The sequence below is a fragment of the Diadema antillarum genome, unplaced genomic scaffold, assembly GCF_040938485.1.
Source record: "Diadema antillarum isolate AM-2024a unplaced genomic scaffold, OU_Dant_1.0 scf00000147, whole genome shotgun sequence".
NCBI lineage: Eukaryota > Metazoa > Echinodermata > Echinoidea > Diadematoida > Diadematidae > Diadema > Diadema antillarum.
The window spans coordinates 521,145-546,812 of NW_027271036.1; the positions used below are offsets into that span (position 1 = coordinate 521,145).

At 39.5% G+C, this 25,668-nt stretch overlaps 1 protein-coding gene across 1 annotated transcript; it reads left to right on the forward strand.

The window, feature by feature from the left end:
- The first annotated feature begins 462 nt into the window (after positions 1–462).
- LOC139721678 (uncharacterized) lies at positions 463–18,343 on the forward strand. Its single transcript, XM_071633008.1, has 10 exons — positions 463–548; positions 8,152–8,399; positions 9,413–9,522; positions 11,315–11,368; positions 12,051–12,238; positions 14,887–14,945; positions 16,023–16,285; positions 16,681–16,754; positions 17,873–17,955; positions 18,289–18,343. The coding sequence occupies exons 2-10, from the start codon at positions 8,194–8,196 to the stop codon at positions 18,341–18,343; spliced, it is 1,092 nt and encodes a 363-aa protein (XP_071489109.1). The 5' UTR covers positions 463–548; positions 8,152–8,193.
- Positions 18,344–25,668: the final 7,325 nt, after the last annotated feature.

A 25,668-nucleotide genomic window follows, 5' to 3' on the forward strand; every position in this document is an offset into this window, starting at 1 on the left:
TTAGTATAGTATACAGCTGCTGCTAGCATACATAACCCAAACATGAAGTCAAATACAAGGGTGTCATGGCAGGCAGCATAATGACACAGAGGCATATGGATGGGACTGAATAGAAATCAGCCAAACAGTGAGATGATTGATGCAGAGAACCAAGGATGAATCATCTGATTGAGAGATAGCTAAAATGAATAAATGAAACACCCAGTAAGTTGAAAGGATGGTGAATATCCAATATCAGGTAGATATTGACCAAAAAAGGATAATTTTGGTGGTGGATTACGATGGATTTGCAGGCAAGATTGCAACACAGGTCTAACCCCTATGACACACACACACATTACTCACTGCTGTAAACGTATATACCCGTACATTGTCGTACCCCTGCGAGAAACATGTGCAGTAAGTTGGAAGTTGCATGAAACCGACGAATAAAACTATTTATGATTGCTGTTACTGACAGCGTAAGCTGGATAGTATACTGAAAATCACTGAGCGAGCAGTAAAGGTCCACAGGTCTGGATCAATGGGACTGGTTTGCTCGATGGAAGGTGAGTTGATAAGTTTACTTACGAGGTACGAGTGAAATACAACGGTCCCACATGTTCAATTTCATGTTCGTAGAACGGGCCTTGTTGACACATCTTCTGAATTCTTCTTCTTCTTCTTCATGTATACTGTCCAACACCCCTTAGTAGGGGCCAACCGGACAGGGGGTGCGCTGGTGTTAAAGTTGCGCGGAGAGAAAAGTGTGGGGTTTAGTTACTTTGCTCCTGAATGTATTGTAGGGTTGCTGCTTTAAAAGAGTCCTTGCTTGCGATGTTGGAAACTGTTGATGGGAGTGAGTTCCAGTCTATGATTGTTCTTGGAATGAACGAGTATTTATAACAGTTTTTGTTCGTGGCGATTGGGATGAAGCTTGTAGTGGATGATTTCCGGAGAACCCTTCGGACCGGACGCAGGGCTTTTCGAACTGGGATGGATAGGCGACCCGCAAGCGCTTCGCGGAATGTGGTGATGCGGCCTACTCTGCGTCGATGTTTCAGCAGCTCCCAGCCCAGCTCACGCTTCATTTTAGTAACACTACTGTGTCTAGAGTAATCACCTCTAACAAAACGCGCTGCTCTGCTCTGCACTGCTTCCAGTCTGTCTACCAGAGTCTGAGTGTGGGGGTCCCAGACTGTAGAACAATAATCTAGTAGTGGTCTAACAAGAGTCTTATATGTCGTATCTTTAATTCTCTTGTTACAGTCATGAAGGTTTCGCCTTAGAAATCCTACAACTCTGTTGGCTTTAGCACATGTTCTGTCGACGTGCGCATTCCATGATAAATCTGATGATATATCAACCCCCAGGTATCTGTGACACTTTGTCTCTATCAATGTGCTGTTGTTTAATGAGTACTGGTATTTAACCGGGTTTTTTGCATGTGTGATGTGTAAGACATGGCTTTTTTGGGTATTGAAGTCCATCTGCCACTTATCCTGCCACTCAGTTAGAGTGTCTAGGTCTCTCTGTAGGTTTTGTGCATCTTCTACGCTCGAGACCTGTTTGTAGATGATGCAGTCATCAGCGAATAATCGACAGGTGGAGTTTAAGTCATTAGGCAAGTCATTGATATATAATAGAAAGTAGAGTGGACCTGTGACCGTACCTTGTGGGACTCCTGAGTCTACGGTGACCCATTCTGATCTTTCTCCTTCCACCACCACCCTCTGTTTCCTGTGGATTAAAAATTCCTTAATCCATCTGTGAGTCTTTCCTGTTATACCATACGATTGCAGTTTTGTTAGCAGTCTGTGATGTGGGACCTTGTCGAACGCCTTCTGGAAATCTAACACTATCAAATCAACTTGTTTCCTGTGGTCTACTTCTTCAGCTATGTCCTGTATAGCAGAAATTAGTTGAGTTTCACATGAGTGTTTTTTCCTGAACCCGTGTTGGTTTTCGTCCAGTAACTGATGTGTATCCAGATGATGCATGATGTTAGTGTGGATGATGTGTTCCATTATTTTGCTGCAAATAGAAGTGAGACTAACTGAACGGTAATTGGCTGGGTCGGCTTTGTCCCCTTTCTTAAAGATGGGTGTTACGTTTGCTTGCCGCCAGTCCTCCGGGATCTCCCCTGTTTCAAGAGATAACTGAAAAATCGTGGTTAATGCTGTAGTTATCTCTTCTGCAGTTTCACGTAGAACCCATGGTGAGATTTCATCTGGACCTGCTGCTTTATGGGGATCTAAATTTTTTAACAAATTAGTCACACCAGTAGCATTTATTTCAATTTCAGGCATAGGGGGTACATGGTTTTCCTGGGTCGTAGGCATGTCGTCCAGTCTCTCCTGAGTGAATTGTTCTTGATATTGTCTACTCAGCAATTCAGCTTTTTGTTTACTTTCCATAACCAGTTCACCTGTAAGTTTGTCTTTCAGTGTTGGTATTCCCATTGAATCTTTCCTGAGGGATTTAACAAATGACCAAAATTGTTTAACTGATGCAAGACATTTACTTTGTACGTATTTCCTTCGTGCTTTCTTTGTTGCTTTTTTCGTCTCCTTTCGTATCTGTCTGTAATTCATCCAGTCCTCTGCTTTACCTGACGTTCTTGCCTTGTTGTATGCTCTTTGTTTTCGTTTGTGTAACCTTCTTATTGACTTATTTATCCATGGGGTAGTATCTTTCTTACTTACCATCCTGGATGGGACAGTCGCATCTATTGCCTTGTGTAATCCCTGCTTGAGATTGTTCCACAAATCTTCAACTGAACTTTTACCCGATGTTTTCTGGGCATCTGCTTCATTCTGTATGTCTCTACTAATGTTCTTCACCTCTTCCTTCAGCATTTCCTTGTCTGCTTTGTCATACAAAAACACTTTCCTAGGTTTACACTTACTGAGTAATGGCTTTGTGTTCACCAAAATCATGGGTATTCCATCGTGGTCGCTCAGTCCAGGTACTGTGGAGGACCTAATAACCAAAGAGGAATTCATCACAAACAGTAAATCAAGTGTATTCACACCACGAGTGGGTTCCGTGACTATTTGCTCCAGGCCGTAGTCGTTGGCAATATCAATTAGATCTCTACACATTGATGCCTTCTGCGTACCTGGTCTGAGTGTCTGTGTGTCCCAGACGATGTCTCCCAGGTTAAAATCCCCTCCTAGATATACATTACTGTAATGATCAAACTTTACCTTGTCCAGCGAGTTCTTGATACTTGCCAGATATTGTCTGTCAGTGTTGGGTGGCCGGTAAAAACAGCCTATCAACAATGGTTTGGACCCATCAACCTCTACCTCTATCCATACACTCTCATTTTCTACTTCAAAATCAAATCTCTGTGTGCAGTTAATGCTGTTTTTTACTGCTATCAACACCCCTCCATGTGTCTGTCCCTTCTTGTTTGGTTTCCTGTCCTTCCTAAAAACCAAATAACCATTGGGGAAAATTTCACTATTTCTTACTGATTCATCCAGCCACGTTTCTGTCCCCAATAAAATATCGGGATTGTCAAATTCTAAACATGTATTCAACTCTGCTGTTTTATTTCTTATAGACTGAAAATTCACAACCAATACCTTCACAGGTTTGTATGTTCTGTTCAGGTTCACTGAACTACGTCCACCTACCTTTACATGTACATCTCCTTGCTGAGGTTGACTCTGAGGTGAGGATGTGGCAAGCGGTGATGTATGTACCAGGCAGTCGGTATTATCAGCTCCCTCAGTTGTATTCTCTGTTCTGTTAGTACTGTTTGAAGGTTTTACATCACTTTGTGAAATAAAACTACCACTATTATCCGAATGTGAAGAAAAAAGACTTGATGCGAAGTGTGGTAACCCACAGCTGCAGCACGTCCATGACAGGTTGGAATGTTGAGCTAATACTTCATAGCAAACTGTACTCATACCCATACAGTCCACATGATACCATTCATCACATCTATCGCAACAAACAGCTCTTTCCCCCCATAAACAAGCCACTTTGCAGACATGACAGGGAAATTTTGGTAATGAGTCATCCATACTTCTACTAACGCTACTACTGTACTCCGTGTGTGAGAGCCAGTCACAGGTACCGGCGTGTAGCAAAGAGAGAATAAACAGATACCACCATGCCTGTACCATATTGAACAGACCAATGAAAAAATTCAAAGCCGACTAAAATTCTAAACATATCACTTCATTTCTATCAGCCAGTATGTATATCAATCAACACACAAAATCCAACTGCTTCATTAACTTCAACAATCTTGACAAGCAAAAGAGAACAAAAACAAAAACAGAACAAACATACAGACAAATTGTATTCTGGTAACAGATTCGCTTCCCCCACACTCAGATCTGGGTACTACCGGTAAGGACAACCCGAGTGCGAACATGGTTGAAAATTCAACAAAAATCTACAAATATAAAAATTACGCATAATCGGTAAGCAATTTTCACGCACATAGTAGCGTGGAAGCATGAGCTGGGCTGGGTTAGCTTTGTGATAAGAGTAGGAAAAATCACGAGGCTTCAACACGTGCGTTCTCAATACGTGTGGAGCCGCCAAAACGTGAGCGTAGCGCTTATAATTTGTAAGCAGGCAAGCGGGTCGCCGCACACATCACAGTACTACTTCACCCGTACGCCCGGCCGTCCGGTGATGATTAAGCTGCCATGGTCCCTTGCCGATGTCCTGCTGTGTAGAAAAGGTGTCTTCCCTCGTGAAGTGATCAGATCGATGTTATCCTAAAAAATCTTTCCAATCCTCGCTAAATATCTCATAAAAGGCAGTTCAAATGTATGTTGGGGTATTTACTAGTATAATGTTCGAGCAATTGGCAAACAATCTTCCTCTGGAAAGGTGAAATTTAGAGGAGAAAACTATCGACGGTTCCGCGATGTTCAGGAACGTCCACTCTCTCTCAACGCCGGATCGATCTGTCATCTGGTCAGACATAGCCATATAAAATATAGTATCACTACCACTGGCACTACACTAGCTACGCTCTGGCTGCCATAGGCCATGTACACAGTTTAAGCAGCGCCTCAGTTAGCCCGACCAGACGCTGTACGCTGTGCGAATACAGCATTTTTGACCAACGCAACGAGGCATAGAGTGGGGAACCACAACACGACTACAAAACTTATTAAAATTTATACGTTTCTTATAAAAAAATGTATATGTTACTCACGTTAAGTGCGTGCTTGTATTACAGAAGGTTCATAAGTCCATAGAGAGCCCTCATGATAAGTCCATTGAACAAAAAAATGACACTTTCTAGCGCAGTAGAACAGCGAAGGAGTCCCCGACCGTCGGGGTTCATCGTTGCAGAATTCAAAAATGGCGAGTGACTACTCAGCAAATCATGCGTGCGTATGTGTGGCTGGAAGTGCAGCGATCTATTACGTGCGTGCGCTCTATGGTAGCAGCACGCACGGTCGACAGATCGAGTGAACTGCCGATTATCAGATGTACCTGGTACCATTCGTACATGCTGCATATTATAAAATCATCATTTTCGGTAAGTTATTAAATGTGAATTTCAATATTGATAGCATAGGTATGAAGTCTCATTATTATTCTGTTCGTTAGATGAGTTTGAGGTGACAAAAAATGATCTAAAGTATCAAAATTCATAGCGATCGCCCTGCGATTGTTGAACTCTCTTTGTGTTTGTTGGTCCGTTGGTACAGCCCTGTCGCGCTACTTACAGCGACTGGGCTGTGTATAGTTAGCCTCAGTCAACACAGCGCAAGCGCAGATCCCTGACATGCATAATTCATGTCGCCTAGAACCCACTGAGAATGCCTGCCGCTCCACCACTCAACTCCGGATTGCGTACAGAATATTGATATCTCGACTAATCTATCAGCTGTGCGATCGCAGCAATGAGAGAGCTAAAAATATCTTGGCCTCTTCTCTCGCGGGCTCTCTCTGCTCCGCGATGCGCTTGCCAGGTCTTACAATTGTACCTCGTTGCTGATTGGCTGAGCCACGACTGCATTGGCCATGTGTATTGTGAGCATTGTGTCTCGCTTGCTGCATCGCTAGCATGCGCATGCACAGTGCATGTACAATGTAGTCACTGCACGCTATCCCGCTCTCGTAACCCGTTTGTATGTACCCAAACAGCCTCGCAGCGCACTGCTGGTATCGGGTATGTCACTCGCTACTGAAATCTAACATTATAAACATTGATCTATGCACTTCAAACATCCTCGCACATACATAGCACATACTTGCACACGTTAAAAGTAGTCAAAATACAGATAAATCGCTTGAGAATTCATCAAAAAATACAACAAAGATGAAAAAAAAATTGTATAATGACCAAAATTACTCCTTTGATGACATATTCCTGGCACAGATTGCTGGAAAGTTCCATGATATAGGGCGAAATTATACGGAAAATCTCTGTTGTTTTCCAATAAGCCACTGAGGTGTACATGGTAATAATTGTATCAACGTAAAGCTTATGAATGGAAGAAAGCGATGATGTCATTTTCGTAAGGCATTGTGGAGAGCATGCCGACCAATGAGGGAAAACCTTTCATAGTTCAAAGTGATAGCAAGCTGATCATCAACCGAAACTAGCTTGCTGTCGTCTGCTATTGTAGGGATCAACGGCATGGTACGTGCAGTGCACTGAGGGAGACATGACGTCATCGCTCGTGAACGGTGGGAGTGCAAACCGTAGTGCAATAGCTAGAGTATTTCGTAGTCGTCTCGCAGGTCGATGTCACATCGTGTGTCGGTGTGGTACTGCGTCAGTGTGTGCATGTGGGTGGGATCTCTTGTTGCATTGAGATGTGTGTCAGTGAGTGTTTCGGTGATTTGCTTGTGTCAATGTGTGTGCATTATAAAAGCACCTAGGTACGCCACACCACACGACTCTATGGTATGCTCTCATTGATACCCTACGCGGACAGGGTCATGGCATGCAACGCAACTCAAATAACAGTAGTTACCTTTCATCCTTCAGTCATCATTTTAAATTAATGGATACCTTGTTATATCTCAAGCAGGGGATCTCCTTATCCTATTGCAGAGCGTGTATGACCATTGTCCTAGGCAAAATTCTGTGAAATAGTAATGGAAAAAAAAAAACACATAAAAGATTTTTTCCGATCCGCCAGTTTGTTACTGTTCAACAGTTTACCGATTTACTTACGGCAGCCACTACACACACACAACCATCACAAGCCTCTCTATCCTGCATCCAGGGCTGTGTATTTTGCGCGATTTGTGGTGGCTGTATATTGATGAAAACACTGTATTTATGTAATTGTTTAGGCTACAAGTGTAGCTAGGATGTTCAAAATGGAAGCTATTCTATAGTAGACTTCCTCACAGAGTCACACTTTACGCCGTGATCATGGCAATTTTCTGTGATGCAACATTGTATGTAAAGCTCAATAATCCCTCAGCAGAGAACAAAGATATGCGATATCGCGCAGTATAATGTGCTCAAAATTGCAAGATGAGGAGGGCTCTGGTGGCGTCATCACAATTAAATTGAATTTGTCAAATGACGTTCCATACAGCAAGAGGAGCCCGCCGGCTGCTCAGTGTGTGGTGGTTGATGGGGTATCACCTTGGCACACGGGGAATGAGGTGCCGATAATATGGGGCCGTAAAGTGCATAAAATTGTCACAGGAAGAGGCACTGATTCCAAGAATTTGACCATTACCTAGACTAGATTGTACATTTCTAGGTTCTAACATGGTTCTTGATGTAAAAAACAGTTCTACTAGACTGGAGCAATTTTCATGATGAAATTCATGTTTACGGTGCACTGACTCTTTCTGAACTTGGAAATCTATTTAAAGTTCCTGTGAGTATCATCACCCGCACCAATCCAGGCTTGACCCCCCTTGCCAATGTTTGACTATGTGCAAGGGCATGGTTCTACACCACAGATTTCTATGTGTAGCAGACGGTCACATTTTGGGCAGAGTTGAAGTCGAATTACGGCCATCTTGTTTTACTAGTAAAAGACATGATAGACATTCATCACTAGCCTATGGCTATTGATGATACAACCCCAAACATCAAGTTCTAAAGTTCAACATACAATCTTAGCCAAAATTACACAGTTAAAGAATGGACTTTGTGTTTAATTGACTTCCATGGTTTTCATGTTTCTGTTGCTTATTTCATGCATCAAGTGAAAGTTTTCAAGGGCAGAGAAGCTTGTCTGTGAGAAAACCATGGCGGAAGGTTCACCCAAACCCTGCACAGTTCCAGAAGAGATAAAGAAATACATCCGGGCTGTTCTCCTGTCCAAAATCGGCGGCGTGTCGCTGGAAAATTTTTGCCGGGACTACAGAAGGCTTGCCGGGAAACCCCTGGTATACAGTGACTTGGGATTCCCTTCACTTAAGATGTGTTTGAGGTCAATACCAGATGCAGTGAGGTGAGATTAAAATGTTTTCTTGGGGCACCTTGACTTTTAAGCCATCATCAGTTTTCCCTGTCCATTGGCCTCATGTCTATTGCTACTTCAGGCATGAAGTTCTGTAGATTTAGATCTGATTTCAGATTTTTTTTTAAATCAAGTCTACACACATTTTGCTCTTTCCATTTCTCAAAATCACCTGAAAATTTTGATTTCCGATTTTTAAAACAAACCTCAATATCATCCCTGTACTTGAACCTCAATCGTTTCTGTTTTGCGTTTCAGTGCATGGAGTTTGATGGGGGAGGGGGTGTACGAGGATTGAGGACCTGCAGGTCATGAACATTGGGTACATTGTGTGTTAGGTCTTACCTGCCACTCGGGCACCCTTCTCACCTGAATCAGAATCTTTTTTTGCCCTCATGTTTCCTTATTACGTGTATATGCTTTCCATTACATTGTTGAAAAGGTATGCAACTACTACTGATGCTGCTGCAGCTAATGATAATGATCAATGGTATAAAGCATATCCCCCTCTCCTCCCCCCCCCCCCAAAAAAAAAAAAAAAAAAAAATGGATGAATGAATGAATGAGTGAGTAAATAAGTGAATGAATGAATCAATCAAAGAATGAAAGAATGAATGAGTGAGTGAATGAATGAATCAATCAATCAATCAATGAAAGAATGAATGAATGAGTGAATGAATGAATCAATGAATGGAAGAATGAATGAATAAATAAATACATAAATGAATAAATTCAGGTGTTGTTTTTTGTTTGTTTGTTTGTTTGGTTTTTTTTGGGGGGGAAGGGGATTTTAGTTGTGTAGAGCTGAAAATATTCTATTTGTGTTTGTGAAATTCCAAATGGGTACACGGGAAGAAAATGACATGTACATATCACATGCCTTCCACTTGTGAAGTTTCTCCTCCATTGTTGTAAGGAGTCATATAAGTTCTGTTACATTCCAAGGAGATGAACTATCACTGATTACCGGTTGGTTCACTATTCATATTTTTTTTCCCCGACAGGTTTGAGTATAGCGAGGAGGCAGGTATTTGGATGTTATACGGAATCGGAGACCCGAACTCCTTCATGAGCTCTGCTGCCAAGAAGGCTCAAATTCCACGGCCCCATGATGGTAAGTTCTCTGTCTCTTTAATATTTCATTCGCAAGTTGATGTGTCACCAGCATCATACTGGGAGAAGGCAGTAGGCTCACCTCATAGGTTGACAACATGGAAATTATCATTATTAGTCCTCTTACCATGGTTGGACATTAGATGAATTATTGTGTGATGCAGTGGATCTCTTTTTATGGCTGAATACAACATTGTGAAAGGCGAAAGAAGTGTTTAAACATGTTTGCTTTGGATGAGAGGAGGGATGAGACACTATTGTGCATGTACTGCTTCTCATGTTGTAAATGTATCCAATAAATTTCACAGCATGCGTGTACTTTCCTAAGAACCTGACATGTAGAAAAATGGCATTTCAAGGCTCTTCCAAAGATGATTTAAGTCTAGTGACTGAAACAGCAAGCTGCTACAGTTTGTTATGATAAATGTACAGTGTATATAGTATTACAGCTGCACTGTTGCTAAACACATGTTTATGCATTTGTACTCTGACAAACCATGATAAAAGCATGCTTAGTTATAAATCTCTTAAATGGTTAAAATTGTGCTTATTCTAATTGCGTGTCTGATGGAAAGAAACCTTGTCTCAAACCACTTTGTGGTGTGATCTTGCAGCCACTTCAAAAAGGGTATAAGTGGGTACAAGTTTGAATATTCAGCAATGAGCTTTTCTACATTACTGAGATATTTAAGATAGTATTGCTTTGTGTTTCTGTTGTAAAGATAGTAATACGAAGTCACCATTAAAGGACAAGTTCACCTTCATAAACATAAGGATTGAGAGAAAGCAACAATATTAGTAGAACACATCAGTGTAACTTTGAAGAAAATTGGACAATCGATGCAAAAGTTATGAATTTTTAAAATTTTTGTGTTGGAACCGCTGGATGAGGAGACTACTACAGCTGGTGAGTCATGTGCGTACAACAGTATAAAGAAAATGTAAAAGAAAATTCAACATATTTTCACTTTTTTCGCATAATAAAAGAGCTCTTGACTTCCCTCTTTCTAAAGGCAGGGGGAATAATATTACCCATAGCATTTGGCCGTAACAAGTCAGGGGAATGTGTACTTTTTTCAAAAGATGGAATTTTGTGAAATTCTCTTTATATTTTCTTTATATTGTTGTACACATGTGACATCTAAGTTATTCATACGCTGCAGTAGTCTTCTCATCCAGCGGTTACTACACACAAACTTAAAAAATTCATAACTTTTGAATGGATTGTCTGATTTTCCTCAAACTTTCAATGATGTGTTCTACTAATATTGCTACATTCTCTCAATCCTTATGTTTGTGAAGGTGAACTTGTCCTTTAAGTAAATTTTCATAGTCAATTTTGTGAAGTACTGAATAGAAGTATTGCATCATCCTTGGTGATGGTGATGGTAATGACTTTTACACATCTTGCCACTTTATGTAATTACTGTCATTATTCATTTTACTGTTCATGATGAAGTATTTATAAGAGCAAATATTGGCCGTCAAAAAGTATGTAACATTATCATCTTCTTTTTATTTTTTTGTTCAACAGTCATTTTCCCTTGATACGTTCAAGTATAAATCTTTTTTTTTTTTTACAGTTAGCACCTCTGAGAAAGTTGATGCCATCGCACTTCCATGTTCGTCAACTTGCTCTCTATAAGTATCTAAAGCTACATCTATAAGATCTATAATTGAAAATGAGGTTTCAAATGTTCAGTTCAGATTGGTTGCCATGAAGAGTCGTCATGTTTGTTGGCACTCAAAATGATCACCCTATGTTGTTTCATTTTTTATTCTCTCCTGAACAGGTGTGAAAGAGAAGAAAAATAAAAAGAAAGGCAACAAAAATAAGCAGAATCAAGGTAATGACCATGGTGAGTACATGCTGTATTTTGTTCCTTTGGGGCTAAGCAGTTTTCCTGTTATTCAAACAGTTGATTGCATATTACATATTGAAAACAACAGGTTTTGTGCTGTAATGTATCGATTTAGTGTATTTTGTTTTGATGGGGAGATTATAGAGCAGTTTACTGTGACTAATTCAAATAGTGATATCTTATTTGATGCATGATTTTAGATTAGTAGCTCATTGTGTTTCATGGATCTTCTTTTCACACCACATGTTGTACATGGATGATTTGCAACTGCATCAACACATTTTTTTTCCCCAGCTGTTACAAACCTGCAGCCTGTATGTTGATGTAAATTGCATCGTAATCATATCAAGAATTATAAATTTAACAATGACTATAAGTATGGCTGATATGATTATTAAGTGTATTGTGTAGTCTAAATGTCAACTTATTTTCTTAATTTCTAAGTACCGGGTTGTTCCTCACTTGTTGATATAATCTTGTGTTTTAGAATCTAAATTGCTGAGGAATTAAGTTATGTTACTAGGGACAAGTACATAAACATATTTAATTACTCTGTGTTTGAAGTTTGTTGTAGTTTTTTTAAGAGCAATAATGGAGCAAAGTTTCAATGTTAATGTATATACACGTTGTATGTATATGTATATCTATATGTATTAATTTTCCCCAGATAATTCAAGTGGCAAGGAAAAGGCTAAAAGTGACAACTCCCAGGAGACTGGTGATGGTAGACATGATGGAGGAAGCTGTGGAACAGAAGGAGAGCTGCGAGTTCCAAAAAACAAGAAAGGTCTCTACACAGTCTGTGTAAAGTACAGTGGCTCCATGTACGAGCATGAAGTAGCAGACACGATTGAAGTAAGCGTTCAAACTGGTCTTGATTTCCTTTATTCTCTCTTGATATATATACCTCTTGAGTTTCAATGTTGTGTGAAACAGAATATCCACAGCTACCCCCCCCCCCCCCCCCCAAATAGTGTGTCATGCATGGTTCCAGTGCATGCATATGTTTGCCTGGGTGAATGGAACCCATTTACAGTATGTTGCATTTGAGATTTACCACTTAGTGTTCAAGTGGAATAGGTATTAAAGAATATGCGGGTATTCCATATCCAAGACGGATAAAAGGATACACATATTACCTGCCCGGCAGAAGGGCCCTAGCACAAAATTTTTGTTTGTGACATAATTTGACAATATTTTGAAAGCTCTGCCATATGATGTGATCATCATTTTTTTTTGTGTGTGATTTTTTTGAGCCCGCAATTCTTTCTATGGCTCTTCTGCTGGGCAGGCTACAATGTGTCATCTGTTGTAAAGGGAATATCACTTTCATTCATGGATTCGTGCGATGGTACAAGTCGAAAAGCTCATCCCATGTTATTCTCTCTGCCTCTTCTAAATTTCCTGCATGATCGGAGAACATGAGCGATAGTCTAGTTATTTTTATGATCGTTAACCCGTTGAGGACGAGTCCCGAGTATACTCGGGCAGGTGTCTATCGGAAATGCATGTTGTAGCAGAATCAGTCCGTCCTCAAAGGGATAAGGTTTGCATGGTGTGTGATCAAAATGTTCAAAATGCTACTCCTTCGCCATTTCTAACCCGATTTTGATTCTGTTTGCTTTATATGATAGCACTACCTGGGAGCTTTGAAACTTCTACACAGAATTTCAGTTGTGACCTTTGACCTTGACCTTTGACCTATATTGTACATTTTGCTTCAAAATGCTACTCCTTCGCCATTTCTAACCCGATTTTGATTCCGTTTACTTTATATGATGGCACTAGGTGAGGGCTTCAAAATTTGTACACAGAATTTTGACCTTTGACTTCTTTGACCTCTGACCTTGATTTTTGACCTGTATTATACATTTTGCTATCAAATGCTACTCCTTCGCCATTTCTAACCCGATTTCGATTCCTTTTGCTTTATGTGATGGCACTAGGTGAGAGCTTCAAAACTTCTACACAGAATTTTGACCTTTGCCTTCTTTGACCTTTGACCTTGATTTTTTACCTATATTGTACATTGGCTACAAAATGCTACTCCTTCGCTATTTCTAACCCGATTTCGATTCCAATTGCTTTATGTGATGGCACTAGGTGAGGGTTTCAAAACTTCTACATAGAATTTTGACCTTTGACTTCTTTGACCTTTGACCTTGATCTTTTTACCTATATTGTACATTTTGCTACTAAATGCTACTTCCGGCGGGGACATATATTACGCACCGCGTAATTTCTACTTTTCCTTGTTTAACCTCTATTTTTGTCTCTCATTGAACTTCACATGGGCTTCTTTGTTTTTACACAACATATTTCCAGGTCAGAGAGCTTATTTTCATGTTCCACTATAGGTCAGACAATAGCATGTGAGCGTGATGACTTATGTGAACTAGAAAAGCACTCGGAGAGCACAGACTTCCGCCAAACAAGCAACTCATTTCCACCATTACACGTACACACATGCAATTTCCCCAAACAGAAGCTTTTTGTTTACGTCATTGCACAGTGCCTTGCCAGAGCAGAGCATGCACCTTAGTGCGCGTATGTAAACCTCCAGTACGCAGAGCTTGAACCCCAAGTTTGTTGACCTTATATGCCAAAAGATGAAAAATCCTTCAAAAATCCATAAAAATTCCCAGATCACTACCAAAATTGAAAGAGGTGTTCCTTGTGTCAGTATCGAATTTCATTTTAATCCGTACTCAACTTTTTGAGTTATTTTGCAAACAGACAAACCAGCGCTGATGATCAATTAACCTCCTCCTTCCTTGGCGGAGGTAATGATGTGATGATTTTTTTATTGAATACTGTTGGGTATGAGGTGTGATCGAGAGAAAACTTTACTTGGGTGTAACTGCAGGAAGGTTAACCTTCGCAGAGGAGAAATTCAAATCCTACCTTGAAAATCCTCAATGTCATTACAGCAGCATTAGTATGTGATATTAACGCATCTCTTATGTGAAAGCATCACTGAGAAATGTGGCCAGGTATAGTTTTAACATCTAATGATGTCTCATCTTGCCATTTGCCAGAGCTTTGAATTCACATCAAGGCTCCTGAAAACCTCTACAGTTTCATGTCATGACATTTCCACAGGGTCAATTCGATCAGAGCTCAGCCGACAGTCATACAATTTCCACAAATCCATGCTATAATGGCAACCAAAAGTATTATCCAACCTGCTGTCAGAATATCAGTGAGAGAGAGAGTTCTTTGTAAGATTTATGGTAAATCATATTGAGTTTTTGGGTATACCATATCACAGCCAAAAAGGTGCTAAAGTACCATATCACCCAAATTGCACCTATTAAATTACACCTACCTATACACCCAAATTTTATTATGTCAAACATTTTGTATTTTTTGTTACGGCTAGAGAAAGGATGGTGCTGCTTGTTACATAATTATATTTAGTCTTTATTCCAGTCACTGTTTGATGCATTTGTTAGTCGTTGATCTCATAGATATGTGCCATGCCAACATTGTCTTCCTTCCAGGAAATAATGGAACTGTTTGCAGAGCAAGGGGATGTCATTGAGACAAGTATATCCAAAAAGTGAGTCTGGAAACAAGACTGTTTATTTCAAGAAGATGTGAAATGAGATGCCATTTCATATGCATGAGCATGCCAGGACTATTTCTCCAAGTGGTGCTATAATCCTGTGACCCAGACTGATACTTCTTTATTTAAATGTTCCTATTGAATTCTATACCAGATGTCTCACCATAATTCAAATGATAATATCTCTTTTGCTTCTCTCTTCTTCTTTTTTTCCCTCTCTCTTTCTCTAAGTGTATGAAGTTTTGCTTTCTTCCTTTGTGAAATATGAGGAGTAACATTTAATGAAATTCCCAGAAGGATAAATTCAGCACAATATCATGCTATTTAGAAATATCATCTAAAAGTATGTATTGAGATTCTTAGGTTTTCTCTGGTGGTCAAAGGGACACATGCTACTTTAATAGCAAGGCTGTTACCTGAATAGGTTTAAATGTGATTCTTTTCCAGTTAGGATTACATCACGGTTCTTGTCTAAAAACGTTGCCTTGCTGTGGTGGACATTAATGACATTGAATCATGGAATTTACCCCTTTGGAAGTATTCTTCATGCTGCACACTTCCCGTATGAAGCGTGATGAGTTATCTGATACCATGTGACGTCTTCCTGGCCTTTCACTGAAATCCAAATCGTAATAGTCTATAATTGTTGGGTTTTATTTTAATTTCCTCACCAGCATCCTCATGGCTAAGCATTGCCCTGGTTGTGTTACAAGTCAGAGGAACGCAAATTGTACAGTGTTTTGGATAGGCTGTTGTTGTACCTGCAGCACAATGCTGTCAACCTCTGTTACTATTAAAGTGAGGCACTCAGATGTTGATCAAAAATCACAAGTCGTTGATGGTAAGATCCTAGTTGGACAGTCCAGCGTGATTTCAACTCGTGATCTTCATAGTTGTAAGCATTTGTGTGTGCTAAAACGTGTTGTAATCACAGGTCAGTTACAGTTTCAATCACCAAGCGTAGAATTTGCTCAGTCGTAAAGATGCCAAGTTGGATGACAGCACACATGACCTGCTATTACATTAACTATTCTCCTCTCCTCCAAATTGCCACGCCCATCCCCTTGTCAGATTCTCCTTCTTCCGATTTCACAATGAGGACGAAGCTATCGCCGTCATCAAAAAGTACAACAGCCGCCTCCTGCACAGCGGCACCGCCATCAACGTCCTGCCAGCGAAAGAGAAGTCAGAGGAGACGCCCAGCCGCGGTCAAGGTGGCAATCCCAAGATGGCAGATAGACAGAACAACAGAATGGGGGATGGACAGAACAACAACAGATTGCAGGATAGAACGAGGGAGAAAGATGGAGGAGGGGAGGTCATCTTGCAAAATGGTACAGGCGGATTACGCGATTTTAATTTCTTGCTCATTTCTAGACAAAAATAGCTCATTTCTCCTCGTGATTTCGCAGACTGAAGATTAATTTTATGACACATCCAATAAGCTGCAGCAAATACTGATCATTGTTTTTATTATAGAATATCAATATGTAGATAAAGCAGTGGCAGATCCAGAGGGAGGCGTACCGGGCACGCGCCCCCTCTTTATTTTTTGTTTATACAAAAGAAATAGGGGGGGGGGTCTTTCACCCCCCTTTAATTTTGTAAAGGAGCCTCCCCTTTAAGGAAATCCTGGATCCACCCCTGGATAAAAGTATATGTTAAAAAAAATAATAATAATAAGACAATCCACCATATGGTATTAACATGTGCATAATCTTCATGCTAGGTTTTGAAAAACCGCCGATGCAAAGCAAGCTGGTTGATATTTTGGTCAGCAACTTGGACAAGGCTACGACATGGGTAAGTAAATTCTTTCAGCGTGGATATATTTGAGCGTATGTTGATTACACATGTGTAAGAATTAGTGACCACTATGTCTTATGTTTGAAAGAAGGATATATACAATCTCCATCAGAGCGAAGCCACTTAGAAAGGGGCATAATGTCACCTTTTTTTCCAGTTTGGATTGTTCCAAATTTTGACATTTGAAGATGCTTGTCTCCATGTGTGGATGATTATGGCAGAGGCTCAATCATTTACAACTAGGTAGTTTAAACCTTTGTTAATAGTGTGTCAGGACTCAAATGATTATGTTCCTTTCTTTATCTTCATTTGTTTTTTATTAATACAACTTTTTTGTTTGCTTTAATCAACCTCTTGTTTATTTGTTTGTTTGTTTTTTATTAATACAACTTTTTTGTTTGCTTTAATCAACCTCTTGTTTATTTGTTTGTTTGTTTTTTTCAAATATGTTATTTCTCTTGTTGTGAATGTCACGGTATCATATTGTTGTTTTAAGTGCCGTAAACTAATATACAGATTCACTGAAAAACATCCCTGAGACTGATTGTGTTTTTTTTTTTTTAACCATACTGAAATAAAAACAAAATTAAACTGTGAACTGTCTTCAATATATTTTTGGAACTTTTGAAGCATCAAATAAAGATATGGAAAAAAAAATGGCAGCTCACGATTCTCAGAGGCAACAGAGTCTTTGATATCAAGAAGTAATCAAGACAAGTGAACACAGTCTTAAAATCTGTAGTCATTGTGGGACATGGGTGTGAGGTTTAGCTCATACATGTATTCCATTACTCCACCATGGAGATTGCCCAAAAGAAAATGAAGGAATGAAATGACATATGACCAAAAAAAAAAAAATATATATATATATATATGTCTGTGTCAAAGCTGGTGATATTCAGTATATATGCCATTTCTTCTGTGAGTATACTTTGTGAATCTTTCAAAGAAATCCACATTATCTTGAAAAATGAAATTATTTTCTTGTGCGCATTGTTTTGAAGGCCTGTGAGATTGTGATATATCTTTGCTGTAAAGGGTAGCGTCATCTTGATATTGGTTCATCTCAGCTTATGACATGCTCATGATATTTCACTCATCTTGGTCTTTGGCAGAGGGAATTGAAGAAACACTTTTCAGTGTTTGAACCAGTGAGGGCCGATGTTTACCACAGCAAGGCTCAGGATGGGAATGAATGGTGAGTATCCAACCATGCATCATATTGGGGGAGGAGGGGAGTGGGAAGGGGTGTTAGTGCTTTTTTAACATGAAAAGCAGTACGTGGGACTGGTGTAGTCACATGTCTGAGTTTATACTAATTACCATATTGCCTGTACCATCTTTTTGGTGACAAAAACTGGACATGTGCGCATCTGATTTGAAAGTAGTATTGAAGGCACCATTGATTTAATAGATAACTTCATTGGGCCCAATTTGTAATACTCGGTGGATTTGTTGGGGTATGTAAAAAAATTGAAATGTTATACATGTGGATAAGTCTAAAAAATTATCTCTCTTGTACTGTGTCAAGCTTGGACACCACTTGCCATGATGCTGACTGCAGCAGAGCTGCCAAGTCTCCCTGATTTGGCAGGAGTCTCCCTGAAAATGTCAAAATCTGTTCATGTCTGAATAAGAGAATATTAAAATCTCCCTGATTTGGGAATTATTTTCGCTCATTGAAATGCATGTAACACACAGATATCTCCCTGATTGCTGTGTGGAATCTCCCAGATTTGGATGTGGGAATGTTGGCAGACCTGCTGTAGAGAACCTTTTAAGGGGAAAATCCAATCCAAATATAAGTTGGTGTAATAAGAAAGAGAAAAATATTATGAGTTCAATGGTACAAATTTGATCAAAATCAGATGAAAAATAAGGAAGTTATGACATTTTGAAGTTGCACTAATTTTGGGGGAAACATTCTTGAACAGTCAATGTGAATATATAAATGGCAAAGTGAGCATGTCATTCCCTCACAACTAACCATATACAGTACATAATTTGGAAATGAAATTTTGTAATTTCCAGTTTTTCATTCAAATGCAATTATGCCCGACTCTCAAATCCTCATATATCAAACTGATCACTATTCCTAAGTTATTCAACCAGGAATATTATCATGTTTCAGACTTCAATGACATAAACATTGAATTTTCATCATTTTTTTTTTGTATACGATCAATGGAAAATTGTGAGGGTATGACATGTTAGCTCACTCATTTGCATATTCATATCCACTGTACAAGAACTGTTTTGCAGAAATTAGCAAAACTTCTAAATTTCATAACTTCCTTATTTTTCATCTGATTTCAGTCAAATTTTTACTGCTGAGCTCGTAAAATTTGACTCTTTTTTTATCAGACTAATTATCTTTGGACTGGATTTCCTCTTTAATACGGGTGTCTTTTTTTTCTCTGCTAGCACCCAAGGCTCGGTCTCTTTCTCCTGCATCACCAATGCCAGCTGTGCCATGAAATCGATGAATGGCTCCTATCTTCGGGACAGGAAGCTCCGCATTGAGCTCAAGGGGTCTGTGCAGGGAGGAGACGAAGTGCGCAAGACGTTTGGAAGAGAGGAGCGCCCAGCGAACAATGGAATCCCAACGGCTAATCCATCACCTCAGAAGAAGAATGGGAGCTGGAAAAAAGGTCTGCAGAATGAAAAAGTGCCTGTCTCAAGATATTTAGGAATCTAAAGAAGGATGTTTTCTGGGATTTGAAGGTGCTAGGGTTATAGTTCTGCACCCCACTCCCGAAAGAAAACATTACTGTATGAGCTGTTACTTTGGTATTCAAAGGGTTTCTTGTTTGTGAATTTTGTGAATCACTGTTGGAATGCGAATTTCACAACATGTGAGATCTGCAAAATTATTGACATGAAAATAACAGCCTAAACAAGTATCTGCAATTTTCATTACTTCGCAGACACATCTTTTTCGGGCTGGGGGCTGGGGGGGGGGGGGGGGGGGGGGGGGGGGGGGCAGCTGAGTTATAGTTATGTTTTTTGTGTTGCTGTTGTTGATTTCATCATTCTATGTGTTTGATCTTTTCTTTGTTTGCAATCATTGCTTGCACTTTAGTGTTTGAATATGTATGCAATATATCTGTGTATCAGTTAGTGTGTATGTATGTCTGTATCCAAGGCTTTGCTCTAGGGAAAACATGAATACTTTCTGCATGCCCCTTTTATCTTTAGCAATGGGGAGTAAAATAAATGGTATACATATTTCTGACAGTGAGCTGTAGGTCAGTAGACAATATACTTTCTAGTGATGGAAGTGAACTGGAAATGACAAACCAGTAGATGGTCTCATGAAGTTCTCGTTTCATCAGTTTTGATGACAGTCGTGCAAAGATCTTCAAGTGTCTGTCATGTGACATGGAATTTGTGTAGCTTTCATACTACTGTAAACCTCAAATATTTTGTGGTGTGGGGAATTTGTGTAATTTTGCACTCTACTGAATTATTGTGAAAATGGAAATGTGAGTACCTGAATTGTTGTTGTTGTTTTCAGATGTTTATATATGAACATAAATACTGTTGTCAGTGAAATTATAAACAAGTGGGGATCAGTGAAATTTGCCCTGATCATGTGAATGAACATTTAGAGCACAAACGTTTCTACTTTCATACATGAAAGCCTCCGTGCATGTTGCATGTGGGTAGACAGCTTGCAAAGACCAGAAACAAAAGCCTCTTAGGGGGAAGTGAAATTTGCAATTGCTATTTTTTCCACTGTCATGTACATCTTCATTGTTTTGTTTCTTTCTTTTTTTGTTATTGTTGTTGTTTTCAGGCAAAGGAAAAAATGCACAGTCCAAGTCAAATTTGTCCAAGGATCATGAAGGCAGCAACGCTAACAAATCCAGCTCAGATGCAGAATCAATTGACAGTATCTCACCGGAATTAGTGGGAAGAGGTGGAAGCAGGCTCAAATTCAATGTGAATGAGAGAAACATTGCCCCAAGTGAATCTTTGGAGTCGTGGGATGCTGAGACCGTAGGGCCAGCACATTTGAGAGACAGGGTTGCCGGAGCTGAAACCTCCGTCCCAAGACCATGCACACCCCAGGGGATCCCCCTAGGAAGGGGCAGGGGGAGAGGGTTGTCGGGTGTGGTCCACCCTGAGGGGGTAATGAAGAAGCCTAACCGTCCAAGCCTGGCGGACCTAGCAAGCAGGCTCGAGGAACTGTAGCAGCATGGACGTGGCGTGTTCATCGAGTTTTGACTCTTGCTTCAAAGGCCCAGAGTAGATTCGAGACGTGCATTGTGTCTGCCTTCTCTGAACAAACCTGTGGGGATTGTGGCTTACATACACTGTAGCTGTGCATGTAGCATAGAATATATGTTAATGTACAAAAATTTACATTTGTGCCAAATGTATGATAGTAAGTATGTAAGCTGGCCAGAAATAAGCCGTGGGTGACTGACATGTTTGGGCAAGTTGATCTTTAACCCTCCATGGCAGTCCATGCAAACAGGTGTATTTTTGGAGGCCAAGAATGATGAATTGTGTCTGTTGAGATAGAATGAGAGAGAAAGTGGAAAAGGTATGAAAAGAGGAGAGTAGAGCAAGAGAAAGAATAGAATGAGAGAGAGAGAGGGAGAGGGAGGATGATATGACTTTCACCATGTAGCTATTATGGAATGTTTTGATGGAGGAATGAGTTTCGGATGGATGAGAGATGAAAGATTGGGTAAACAATGCGGGAAAGTCAAGGTGATCAGGTTTTGGGGGACAAAGTTTGTGCCACAATAGTCAAGCAAGAGCAGGTATATTCTATTGTCACCCAAGAATGCCTGTTTCAACATTGAAATGATAGTTAATTGGTGTTTGCACACGCATCTGTGCTTATGTTGCCAATTTGACATCTCGGCCGAAACGCCCGTGATCCCCATGATCCAGATTCTGACTAATATTATACAAATAGTGCATGCTCTATCATGCACTGTACTGGATTATAGAACGACAAATACTAAGTTATCCCGAGTGTTATTTTGCTTCACGGAGGCGGCAGGCTGAGGTGAATAGAACTGCACGAGGAATAATTTAGCATCTGGAGTTCTATAGTCCAGTACCGACGCATGAATAGAACGTGCACTGATTGTTATAGTGTAGTAGACCCTTTGATCTACAATATGTGCATGCATTTTGCGTAGGTCAAGGCCCAGCTAGATCTAGACTCTGCTGCTGAATTTGTGCAAGCAGAGTATAACAATAATCTTGTCTACGTACAGCTGCGTATGCCTAGTGCTGAGCAGGCTTGCGTATGAACTGTACTTTTTATGCTGTGCTTTATGCATACCCTGAAAGGCTTTTACACAGTCCCCCTGCTGTGTATTGCTGCACAGATGATTAAATTGTCGGTGTGCTGTGAGTGTTTCTGTATAGGCACGACCGTGCACTATACCGAAATTTATGCATGATCATGTGACGCAATCTAACCAATCACAACCCATACTATCCTTGACCTATTTACTATAAAGCTGTGGGTGGGCTAGAGATGCTTGCACACCTCCCACAAACATTTTTCATGATACTGGTAGACAGCTGAAGAGGTGGATCAGCCCAAATTATTTGTGGAGTGTAAGGATGTTCTTATGTCATCTTTGTCACCGTGAACTCAGTATCATTTTAGCGTGGCTGGATGCTTCATATGTGATCCATCTAAACATCTTGTTGATATCAGTATTGCACAGCTTCTTTACTGTAGTATTCATCATTAATGAGTCTGTTCACATAGGTGGTACACTGTAGTGTGTAAGTCTTAACTTTATCTGTGAAAGTTTATGCATGAATATCAAAGTTTCGAGCTGAGCTTCAAAGAAAACTACACCGTAGGAGTGTACCTACAGTTCCAATCATGCATGTGTTTGATTGTAACTGGAGTAGATGTGACATGAGATTTCTCGTCTATTTTGACAAGATTCTTTGGGATTCGCAGTGAATTTAGAAATAAAACTTAGCACAGTGGAGGGTGAATGGGGGTGTACTTTGACTTTCTCAAACCTGCAAATTTAAGTCTTTTAAAAGAGCTACTGAATATACAAAAAGTACTGAATACACCAAAGGTATATTGCGTGCATCAATGTCAAGGTCAGTTACCTACATGTACAGCACTCTTGTTCTTCAGAAATGCATTGAGTGACTCCCAATGAATATTATCCTGGCATTCCACAATATGACACAGTTGGTTGTGATATAAATGTGAATTTTTTTTTTTCACTGCAGCTGTATATATAGAATCTTAAATGATAATATTAGAATCCAATTATTAAATATCCGCATACAATTTTACAATGTAGGTGCTGCAACAAGCGCTCATCCTGGTTGAATGTTATAAAGGCCTCATAGCGTGGGGATTTATCGAGTGGGAAGGTGGGCCTAGTTTGCATATTATGATCTAGAATCCCTATATCAGATTGTGTAGACCTTCATCACTGATCTCTATGTAAGCACACACACACAGCCGAAGAATCTTGACTGTAGTTGACTGTTACCAAATTAAAGGGGATGGCTAGTAACTGATCAGTGGGAATCAGTGGGAATGCTGGGGGATGATTGTTCCAATTCTTGTGGGATAATCCATGTATTGTTGTGTGAAAATTATTTGCTTCAGAATGATCTCATATTCAAGTAGCATGCAGTTTAATGCCCCATCACTGTACAGGCATCCTAGCCTGGAAACATTAAACTGCACATTACTTGAATATGAGACCATTTCTGAAGCAAAAAATGTTCACACAACGTTAGATATATAATGTACTCTTAAACGAATCCCTCAAGAAAAAATTGGAACAATCATCCCCCAGGATTCCCACTGCATGATTCCTACTGATCAGTTACTAGCCATCCCCTTTAAAATTGTGCTTCATTGCACATATTCGCTGACAGGTAACTGACAGGTGCTGTTCATGGATTCAAATGTACCCCGGTGAGCAGCGAATGGAGACCGATTCAATCGGACCGCACATGTTTCCCCATGCTAATGGTTAACCAACAGTAGCATTCTCAGTATTTCACATTTTACACTGTCAATTTTCTCATTTTATATTAAAAGTGCAGAGTAAAATGAAATATTCAAAATTGTGAATGAAATTGTGTACATCACACGCTCTCCGTAATATTCCTCTAAAACATGTCCTGAATTTTGAAGTTGAATATAATGCATCTCATATAGCGTGTAGTTTACACACCCATGGAAGTACAGATTGTAGGGCAATGTATGTGTATGCCATGTGAGTTAAAGCTGAAAGGGATCATACAGTTTTGGTTGAAACCTAATTTCAGGTTTCTAACATTTTTTGGTGAGATAATGAGAAACCTCTTGTGAAATATGAAAGAGCATGTAATCATATACGGAATTCAACGTCTATTTGATGAAAATTGGTTTTGAAATGGCTGAGATATCCAAAAAAGAGCGATTCAAATAAAGTGTGGGACCCACACTTTATTACGCTCACTTTGTTTTACTTTGTTTTTGGATGTTTCAGTCATTCCAAACCCGAATTTCATCACATAAACTTTGAATTCCTCTTAAAATGGTATGCTCTGTACTATATCATAAGTGTTTTCTTGGTATCTCACAAAAAGTTAAGAGCCCAATTCTCATCTCCACCAATACTGTATTATCCCTTTAAACTGTTGCAACTCAGGCACGGGAAGTCTCATATCTTATAAGGATTTTTTTCTGCCTGTACAGCAGTGCTAGTATTGATTGACACTAAACACAACAGTACATTTATGACATTGTGCTGGTTTTGTGGAGAAATAATGCACGTTGTTATCACTACCTATTCATGGAACAGCTATTTTTTAATTAAAACATTTTTAAGTATACTAAGTAAATGTGAATCTCTGTGGTTTCTTATGTATTGTTGTGGCTGTGTGACGTCTATCGTATGTTTTGGTATGTGTTTGTGAGTGTGTGTACTGTATACACCATATACATGTATTTTGCGAGTCTAATTGTTTTGCAAATCGGGACTTCCAGACAATTTCACGTTTCCAAGTGGTTAAATTTGTGATGTTGTAGTACAGTTACTGAACGGAGAAACATATGCATGCACGTCACAGTCATGTAGGGGTCAGAGTTAGTATTTTGCATTTTTAAATTTGCGAATAGCGCCCAACTCATGAAATTTGCAAATATAAAAACCTCGCAAAATATTTGCCATATACAGTACATGTATGTGCGTGTCTGTGTGTGGTACCTAGCGTTCATTTTTTTTTTTTTTATTATGCTAAATTAGTGCCAGGAGTATATATCATTTAGGTTCCTGCTATGTTATCTCCATGATTCTCACATTTTCAATAAAATCTCAGTAAAAAGGAGAAAGCTAAAAAATGTGTGTGAATGGATGTAACGAATAATGTATTTTTCAACAGAGATTTATGCCAAAGACACTTGATAGAGTAAATTGAGGATGCACTGTCCTGACACCAAAATGGTTTGAGATATAAAGCTCTATAGATTACAACCATTCAAAAAGAAATAATGCCTCTGGTATAGACTGAGAAGAAAACTCCTACTGCACATAACAAAGAAATGGAGAGAAGTATTTATTTCGGCAGATAAAGAACAGTTTCTTTATTCCAATGCTAATGTACAGTATGATATCTATAAAAACATTACAAAATTATAAATGATATTAAAGGCAGTGTAACACACAACATACAAATATTAAAATGCATTTTCGATCATTTCAGAATATAACATCCATTCAAAAACTTGAATTAAAAAAGATTTATTTGTCAGACCTAAAATATCACAAACAACTACCAATTTATGAGGGTCAGGTTTGTGCAAATTCAACCATGGTCCAGAATTCAACCCATGGATATGAAGGACTACACTGTATTATCAAGAATACAAGTTCAAGATGTGAAAGAATCTTGTAGTTGCCAC